Source organism: Gavialis gangeticus, unplaced genomic scaffold (assembly GCF_001723915.1).
Source record: "Gavialis gangeticus isolate Ggan-Ray unplaced genomic scaffold, GavGan_comp1, whole genome shotgun sequence".
Classification (NCBI taxonomy): domain Eukaryota; kingdom Metazoa; phylum Chordata; order Crocodylia; family Gavialidae; genus Gavialis; species Gavialis gangeticus.
In genome coordinates this window covers 24,180,147-24,188,969 of record NW_017728993.1, presented here as the reverse complement: position 1 = coordinate 24,188,969, position 8,823 = coordinate 24,180,147, and the positions used below count along the sequence as shown (strand labels likewise).

General features: G+C 51.7%; 2 protein-coding genes across 3 annotated transcripts in view; one reads left to right on the top strand and one right to left on the bottom strand.

Moving 5' to 3' along the window:
- Positions 1-254: 254 nt before the first annotated feature.
- On the top strand, positions 255-5,807 carry NSUN4 (NOP2/Sun RNA methyltransferase family member 4). Of its 2 annotated transcripts, XM_019501372.1 has the most exons (7): positions 256-519; positions 562-625; positions 1,430-1,584; positions 2,188-2,342; positions 3,033-3,157; positions 4,801-5,148; positions 5,195-5,807. In XM_019501372.1, exons 1-6 carry the CDS (start codon positions 303-305, stop codon positions 5,075-5,077), a joined length of 993 nt encoding a protein of 330 aa, XP_019356917.1. In that variant the 5' UTR covers positions 256-302; the 3' UTR covers positions 5,078-5,148; positions 5,195-5,807. The 2 variants fall into 2 exon arrangements, with proteins under 2 accessions (XP_019356916.1, XP_019356917.1); XM_019501371.1 differs by having other exon boundaries at positions 255-625.
- A 482-nt stretch (positions 5,808-6,289) lies between these two features.
- Positions 6,290-8,823, bottom strand: part of LOC109286696 (vitamin D3 hydroxylase-associated protein-like) — a 17,819-nt gene continuing 15,285 nt past the window's right edge. Inside the window, exons 12-15 of the mRNA XM_019501368.1 lie at positions 8,224-8,263; positions 7,591-7,699; positions 6,630-6,775; positions 6,290-6,488 (exon numbers count right to left, since the gene is read on the bottom strand). Of these exons, the coding sequence (XP_019356913.1) occupies positions 6,360-6,488; positions 6,630-6,775; positions 7,591-7,699; positions 8,224-8,263 (424 nt within the window). The 3' untranslated portion in view covers positions 6,290-6,359. The remainder of the gene's footprint in view (positions 6,489-6,629; positions 6,776-7,590; positions 7,700-8,223; positions 8,264-8,823) is intronic.

Here is an 8,823-nt window from a genome sequence, read left to right as displayed (position 1 = left end):
GGCCCAGCCGGGCCTGGGCAGCGCCCCCCGCCGCTACCGCTACAAGGAGAAGTGGGTGAGTGCGGGGGGACGGGGAGACACCCGTTGCTTGCATCCGGGGACCGCCGCAGCCGCGCTGCCCGGCTTCCGCCAGGCCCGGTCCCTCGCCTAAAGGCTTCCCCGGGCCGCCAGCATCTTTGCACAAGGGAGCGGGCACCGGTGGGGCTGGCTGGGGCTTTCTCACGCCTGCTCTTTGCTTTGCTCCGCAGGCGACCACGCTGCCCCGCATCCCGGCCACCCAGCAGGCTCTGCAGATCTTTGACATGAACTACAGCATGCAATTCGGCCCCCTTTGGCCCTCGATCCGCGTCAGCCTGCTCTCGGAGCGGAAATACGGCGCCCTCATCAACAACTTCTCCCAAGTTGACAGGGTTGTCCGGGACCTGGAGGGTCTGTGCGCCACGGACTTTATTTATGCAGCGCAAAATGGGTGGCTGGATTCCCCCGCCGAGCAAGCAGGGGGCGAGGGGCCGGCACCCCCAAGCGAGCCGATGGAAGCGCCCGCCTTGCCGTCTGCATCCGTGAGCCCCAACATCAAGTGTTACACCTTCTCCAAAGGAGATATCAGCCGCTTTTCTCCCGCCAGGTGGGCACAACGGCGCTCTCCTGGTGCTGTGACTCCGATTGCAAAGAGAGGGGTTTCGCGCCGAACACACGCGGTTGCTTCAGTTCTCTTTTCTTGAATGCGGAGGTTCGGTCTTTGCGTTCGAGTAGCAACTAGGACTATTTAAGAGGAGAATCTGAAGTCGCACTTCCCCTCCTGGCCCCGGACCGGCCATGGCATACAGTGGATTTGCTCAGCTGTGTTGGAAATTTGTTTTTGTGGGTTGCTTTAATGGCTTGGTGGTTGATTTTTGTGCCGCTGTCTTGTGGGACGCATTGTAGATATGTTATTAGTCTAGGGAGAGGGGAGCAAGAGGGCAGCATTTTAGTCTAGACTGCATTGAGCTATTTACAAGCGGACGGGCCTGGAGTCAGGGAAATGGTATTTAAGGAATCGTTCTTTGACTGGGAAATGAGCTTGATTGTTACCTGATTGGTCAAGTTAGAAAAAGATGTTGTGGGGGGGGCTTGAGAAGGGTTTACACAATACTGAATGGCAAAGAGAAAGCTAATAGGGATTTATTATTTGCTGTCTCTCACCAGACAGAACCAAGGCTTCACAAAATTAGACTAGTCCAAAGTCTAAAATGAAAACTCCCTGCACTTTTTGACCCAGTGTGAAATACCGTTGTATTCCTCCAGACTGTCTTTTATCCAAAGTGTAGGACAGGTGTAATTAGTGTGGGCAGGGTGCCGTGAACGTGTGTTAGTATTAGCTGCTTTTAAATCGGCATGCTTTGCCTCAGCTTGGGTTTTTCCCTTCCCCTCACTGTCTTGCAATCTCTAGACCGGACACTGTGGGGACCCTTGGCTACTATCTGATGGATGCAGCATCTCTCTTGCCTGTCCTGGCTCTCAACGTACAGCCTGGGCACCTTGTCCTTGACCTGTGTGCAGCACCAGGTGGCAAGACCCTGGCTCTTTTACAAACCGGATGCTGCAGTAAGTATCCCCTGGCTTTCCTTTTCTGTCTACAACTGGTGCTTTGGGAAACAGCTAGGATTATCTTAGTTGTAGGATCGTAGAAAATGGAGGCTGGAAGGGAGCTCAGGAGGTCACATCTAGTCCAACCCCCTGCTCAGAGCTGGACCATCCTCAACTAGATCGTCCCAGCCAAGACTTTGTCTACCCGGGTCTTAAACGCCTCCAAGGATGGAGACCCCACCACCTCTTTGGGTAACCTGTTCCAGTGCTTTACGCTACCCTCCTAGTGAGCAAGTTTTTCCTGCTATCTAACCTCAACTTCCCTTGCTGCAACTTAAGATGTTTATCTGATGATTCTCTCTAGCTATCCTAGCTCTGAAGTGGTAGCTAAATGGAGGTCACTCAGATGTATTGACACAAGCCTTCCTCTTGATGGGCCAAGCAGAAGGCCACACTAGGAAAATACCCATTTGTCGTTAATTTCCTGGGGCAAGGATATTGATCTCATTTGACCTTGTGGGCTGAACTCCATATCGTAGACACCCCTCTCTTAGGGCTATGGAGCTGACTTTACATTTTGTCTTTCTCAGTGTCTGTGTGATGTGCTATTCCTCACCACAGGGCACCTGACAGCCAACGACATCTCTGCTTCCCGAATTAAACGGCTGCATCAGATTCTCCACAGTTACCTCCCCAGGACAGTTAGGAACAATGTGTTAGTCAGCGTGTGGGATGGAAGGGACTGGGAGCAAGTCGAGAAAGACACGTTCGATAGGGTGAGTGACTGGAAATGCGGCCAAAATGGTGTAACTATCTGATTTAATTTTTTGCCTTTGGTAGAGGGAAAATACAGGATGCTTCAGAGAGAGGCAGCCATTTATCCAGCTGTACAGGCTTCTGCATGGCAGGGGAAGGGGATTTTCTCTCTAACTGATCACGTACTGAAGGCAATGCCCTGAAGCCCGAGGTTTACTCTCTTCTTTTAGCCTGCATCTGTACTGCCAACTGTAGTCGGTTTTATAAGTCTGGTTTTGTTCCCACAGTTTGTTTTGCTCATTGGGAGGTGGTTCCACTATGTGGGGCCAATATGCTTTTTTAAAAGCATATCTAGAACTACATGCGAGCCCTTTGCTGGTACTTTGTACCAGTGAAGTGCTGTCAGTATAATCTTGGCCTTAGAGATGAAGGGGAATGCATGAAGATAAAGGGGAATGTATGAAGTTACCCAAAACTTGAAATTCTTTTCCATAGGGTTCCCAGCCATCACGAGCAACCCATCAGTAACAGTGCAGAGTGTGTGTGTACCTGCCCTCTAAGGCTGTGGCCAAGGACACTGCTTAAAGAGTGGAATAGCAGAAGAAATGTGTGGGGAGAGGGGAAGTGGAGGAAGTGGGGAAAGGACTGCAACTCTCCAAGCCTTAATGGGGTGGAGAATTGATCTAAGTTCCCAGTTCTCGGTCATGCAGGTGCTTGTGGATGTTCCCTGCACAACGGACAGGCACTCGGTCATGGAGGACGACAACAACCTGTTCACCCGGGTGAGGACGAAGGAGCGTAAGCAGTTGCCGGTGCTGCAGATGCAGTTGTTGGTGTGAGTGACCTTCCGCACGATTCATGTGATCAGTCGGTGCTTCTGGTTTATGAAAGGGACCTCCGAGCTCATCAGGACGAGGTGTTTCTTTGAATCCTAGACATTGAAGGCTGGAAGGGAGCTCAGGGGTCACATCTAGTCCAGCCCCCTGCTCTAAGTGGGACCAGCCCCACTAGCTCATCCCAGCCAAGGCTTTGCCTACCTGGGCCTTAAAAACCTCCAAGGATGGAGAGTCCACAACCTCTCTGAGTAACCTGTTCCAGTGCTTCACTATCCTTCTCATGAGACAGTTTTTCCTAATATCCAACCTCAACTTCTCTTGCTGCAACTTGAGCCCATTGCTCCTTGTCCTGTCGTCTGCCCCCACTGAGAACAGTCCAGCTCCATCCTCTTTGCAACCCCCTGCAGGTAGTGGAAGGTGTTATTAAATTCCCTCTCAGTCTTCTCTTCACCAGACTGAACAAACCCAGTTCCCTCAGCTTCTCCTCACAAGTCATGTACCCTAGCCCCCCAACCATTTTTGTTGCCCTCCACTGGACTCCCCTTTCCATGTCCTTTCTGTAGCGCGCAGCCCAAAACTCAACACAGGACTCCAGATGTGGCCTGCTGAGCAGAGGGGAATAATCACTTCCCTCGATCTGCTGGCAACGCTCCTACCAGTGCAGCCCAGGATGCCGTTATCTTTCTTGGCAGCAAGGGCACATCATTGATTCATGTTCATCTCACTTTCCATTGTAACCCCCAGGTCCTTAGTGCATGGGATTGTGTCTGGTTCTGCAAACAGACATCACATTTATCCTGGGATAAATTCATTCTATCTTGGGACAAAGTGCAATTATACAGACATCTATGTTTCTTGTGTTGGGATATTGCAAAGTCCTAAGGAAGTTTACCTCATAAGAGGCAGTAACAGTATCCTGGGGTATTGCAAAGTTGTCTGTACAGTTATCCCAGGATTGCATTATTGAATCAATGGTAGAAAAGCAGCAGTGCATTCAGTTGCTCACTAAACCCTATTTAGAAGGGCGATGTGTGTACAGACCAATCCTGCAATATTTTTGTTCTGGGACAAACACAGGCATAGCTTGTCCAGGGACAAACACAACGTCTGTTCATAGCCTGGACGAACCATTACTCAAATTATACCTTGTTCAGAGAATTCACACAATTTCCTGTAACTGCAGGGCAACCCCTTGGTGGGAGCAGGAATATTATTACCTCCTTTTTTCAGATGCGAAACTGGGGCCTATATGAATTGTCTGGGCCACACCTGGAGCCTGTGACAGATAGCAAAGCCAAAATTTGGATTCCCAGCCTACGGTCTTACCCACATAACTGTCTTCCTCTGTACATACTCTTGGCCTGTCCCACGTGCCTGGAGTACATTGGTGATGCAAGATCTAAACTAGGCTAGTAGAATAAAGTGTCCTGCTCCAGTTTCTCATCTGGTGAAGCACTAGTAACACTGCAGTGTTAAATTCTCCTGCAGCTGCAGTGCTGGCAGGACCATCTAGCCTGCAGCCCTTCCTGTTCATGTTGGGAACCCTTGTTAGCTGCATGTTCGTGTCCCGTGCACATGCAGTCACAGTGAGGGCTCAGTCCTTTACATCCAGTCACCCTGTTCTTGCTCTTCTCGTGTCTAGTGCTGGAATCCTTGCTGTCAAGCCAGGAGGGGAAGTCGTGTACTCCACGTGCTCCCTTTCTCAGCTGCAGAACGAGTACGTCGTCGAGAGCGCCATCAACGTGGCAGAAACCCAGTTCGGCATTGGCGTCCACGTCGAAGACTTGAGCTGTTTCCGGAGACTTTTCCAGGACACATTTTCTTTCTATGCTGAATGCAGGGTTGGGGAGCTTGTCCTTCCTCACCTCACGGCCAACTTTGGGCCCATGTACTTCTGCAAATTATGCCGGGTCCAGTGAGCATGACAGCTCCTCCCAGGGGGAGTTAAGATCGGGGCATTGGTTTACCTAGTGACATCTGAGTAGAGATGATCTTGCTGTTTTACAGGCACTAATGCAATACCTAAAGTTTCCAAGGAAAGAGGAACTGCTCTGTAACCCCCTGAAGGAAGTCGGCCACTCGACTCCGATCACTGAGAATAAATGATGCAGATGTAATCTTTGAGAAATGTGTTGTGCCTCTTTCTGGGCACTGGACTTTCGTATCTCGCTACAGTTTGTAACTCCTTCTCTTTCCTCAACCTCCTGCTAATTTAAAAAGCAGCTATGACTGAAGAAAGAGAGTGGGGACTAGTACTTCTGAGTAGGAAACCAGTAGTTTGGTCTCTCCAAATGCTCTGAATTCATAGACGTTACGGCTGGAAGGGACCTCACAAGATCATCGGGTCCAGCCTCCTGCCCATTCAGATTCTTCAGAGGATTTGCTGAGTGCTAACAATGCTCAACTCTTACCAGGCACTGCTTAGCCAGAAATCCCCAAGGGTCTCACAGACAAGGGCTACATCCTCAGCCCTGTTTTTACAGGGAGGAAACCTGAGTCACAGAGCATACACAAGTGACGTGCCTCGGCTCACACAGCAGGTCACCGGAGGAGCTGGGGATAGAACCAAGGTCTCCTGAGTCCCAGCTCAGTGCCCTGCCAGCTGGATCCTTCAGGAGAGCTGCCTGTCAATTACAGGGTTTTGAAGCAGCTTATTGCTGTCACCTTTCCTCTTGTCTCTCTTCTCACTAAGGAACCTGGTTTTCCAGCTGTTCAGAGGATGATCTGAGCTTGGATGAAAGCATTTCCTGTCTCTCTGCTTTCATCTTCTTGGATGTAACCTTGCACATGCGAACAAACACCTCCCCACATCCATCTTTCTGGGCTTGGCTCATGCTCAAGCCTTTAAACAGTGTTCAGAGGAATTGGCTGCTTCCTTTATCTCATGCAGGTGGTCTTTTAGACTGACTGATCTCTAGATTTTGGTGCAAAGAGTTTGTGCTGGTGCGGACCTGCTAGGGGAATGGATTATTTTTGCTTACTTGGTTTTTGCTGGGACTATTCCAGATGTGTTATTGGCTGGGCTCCATTGACTCATTCACTTTTACTCCACATGGACAGTCGCAACAGAGATGCATGTGAAGGTGTTGGAACAATCTGAATGCTCCCGTGAAGGCAAAAAAAGGCGGGTATGCTTTCTAATTCTTTTATTGACCATTGAGGAACCCAGCTGGCTTTCTTACAGTCGCAGACCCCCAGGAGTCACATGCATTTCTTCCTCTCACAGGCCAGCGTCTCCACCTCCTTCATGAAGCGAAGGCACAGCTCCTCTTGCCACGGCAGGGCCACGCACTGCACAGCCACGGGCAGCCCCACGGCTCCTTCCACAGCCTGCAGTGGAGACAGGAGCCGTGTGATGTTATCCAGGGGACTCTGCAGATCAGGCACTTCCCATCTAATAAGTTCTTCAGCTGCAGGAGTGGACCCTCGTGTGTCCTCAGCCCCCACCCCACACCCCGCTTGCTGGCTGACCTTTCTCAGCCTCCTGTCCCATGCATCATCGTAGTGCCCTCTGTAATGTAGCAGCTCTTCTTCATCAGCCTCCGTAACTGTGGTGACCGGCACAACCCCAGCGGGGAAGTCTAAGACGTTGTACAACATGGTGGAGGAAACAGCCGCTGGGAGGAGCAGTGTGCAGAAGATCAGTCGCAGGAAGGCCAGCAAGGCAGTGCAGGGGTTTAGACCCCAACAGTGCACAAAGGCTGCTGAATACATCTCCTTCAAACACATGCCATGTGTTACCCTAGTGGGAAACCTGCCGTAGCTCAACCCCTCCCCAAGCAAGTCACGGACGGTCACTATGAACCCTGCAAGCACAGCACGCGTGCAACATGATGGTGTCAGCAAAAAGTGCCTTCAGCCGTATGGGTAGAGAGCATGCTCATGTCCTGCAGACTGGATGGGAATTCATGGGTGCTAATCCCACCTCTGACACTGACTCCCTCAAAGGCCCTGGGCAAAGCATTTAACTTTTGTGCCTAGGTTTCTTCCTGTGTCAAATGAAGCATTATATCTGCCTAATACCTCTGAAGTGCGCGGGAGAACTTCCTTTTCCTTTTTGCAGTGAATGTTCAACTTCTCTGCTGTGCTGCACAAAGCAGCGCGGTGTCAGCGCCGGGTGAAACAGCTACGTTATTAAGAAGCAGTAGTTTTGCTACTCAAGGCATAGGGTGGTGTGTATAGGCCACATCTAGTCTCTGCCCCAAGGACCTTACAGGGCAGAGAGATGAGGTTGCGAGGGCACCTGATGCCAAGTGGTACGTCCAGATTCATACACAAGGTTAATAGCTGAATCAGGACCAGGCCTCTGGCTTCCTATCCCCTTGCCTGGGGTCCTACCCACTAGACCTGGAGGTGGCCATCGCACTGGCAGCCAACAGCCCTCTTTGGCAGGATGACTCCCACATCCTAGAAACACCGTTTGCCCCCTTACCCAGGAGCTTCCCTGGATAGCCAAGGGTGAAGGCTGGACCCAGGACCGGACACAGCACCACATCCAGCTGGAGTTTCTTCCATTTGGCAATGAACTCTGTGCGGTAGGCCTGGGGGGAGAGCGTGGGAAGGGAGCCATAAAATACCTGGAGCTGCCCAGCTGTGGTATGGGGGTGATACTACGGCATAGGGCCTTTTGGAGCGCAGCGGGGAGATACGCCTGCCCTACAGAGCCCTGGGGATGGGACTGAACCACACTGACAACCGCGATGTGCTGAGCAGTGTGTCCCTGGCTGAGGTGAGGAGCTCAGTGAACAGAAAAGCTCAGCAGCCTTAAGCCCAGGTGTCTTCAGCCCCTCCCCGGGTATGGGAGAATTAACTTGGGGGATCAGCGCCTGGCTCTGAGCTGTAGAAGAAAGTGTGACTGAGTCCAGGGCAGCTCATAGGCTCCAGATGCCAAAGGCCAATAAAACAGCCCAACACTTCTACAGCAGAACAAATCAGGATTTCTAGGGTCTGACTTGTGCTTTTGGGGTCTCTGGGGCTAGCCACGGCGAGTGCCGGTGCATCCCGACTGTGCTTCGTTGGCAGGGCTTGCGCTTTGTGTTCTGCGTGTGTGGAGCCTTGTATTTACCAGTATGCTGGCTTGATGCTGCCACATCGCCTTGACTGACCTGGAATTCGAAACGGGGATACAGATGAGGTTCAAGCAGCTGGAAAGGCAGCATAGCTGGAGGTGGGAGCAGCGCCGTCCATTTGGGATCAGAGAATCACTGACCAGCAGGGCAGGCAGGGCCCTGGGGTGGTCGCATCTGGTTCACCCCCTGCTCCAGGCAGGATCAGTTTCATAGTTTCATAGCTGGTCAGGTCAGAAGGGACCTGAGCAGATCATCGAGTCCGACCCCCCGGCCATGGCAGGAAAGAGTACTGGGGTTAAACGACCCCAGCAAGGTGATCGTCAAGCCTTGTCTTAAAGCCCCCCAGGGTAGGAGCCAGCACCACTTCTCTTAGAAGTTGGTCCCAGACCCTAGCCGCCCTGAGGGTGAAGTCGCGCCTCCTGATATTTAGTCTGAATCTCCCCTCTGTCAGCTTGTGACCATTATTCCTGGTCACTCCTGGCAGTGCTCGGGGGAACAGGGACTCCCCCAGTGCCTGCTGGTCCCCTCTGACTAGTTTGTAACAGGCCCCTAGATCCCCCCTCGGCCTTCTCTTGTGGAGGCTGAACAGGTTCAGG

Excerpts from the sequence above, each read along its gene's own strand:
- NSUN4 (XM_019501371.1), top strand. The coding sequence starts at position 303 with ATGAACTACAGCATGCAATTCGGCCCCCTTTGGCCCTCGATCCGCGTC. Across the intron at positions 2,343-3,032 it reads AGAAAGACACGTTCGATAGG|GTGCTTGTGGATGTTCCCTG; the intron begins GTGAGTGACTGG and ends TCGGTCATGCAG. Across the intron at positions 3,158-4,800 it reads CTGCAGATGCAGTTGTTGGT|TGCTGGAATCCTTGCTGTCA; the intron begins GTGAGTGACCTT and ends TCTCGTGTCTAG.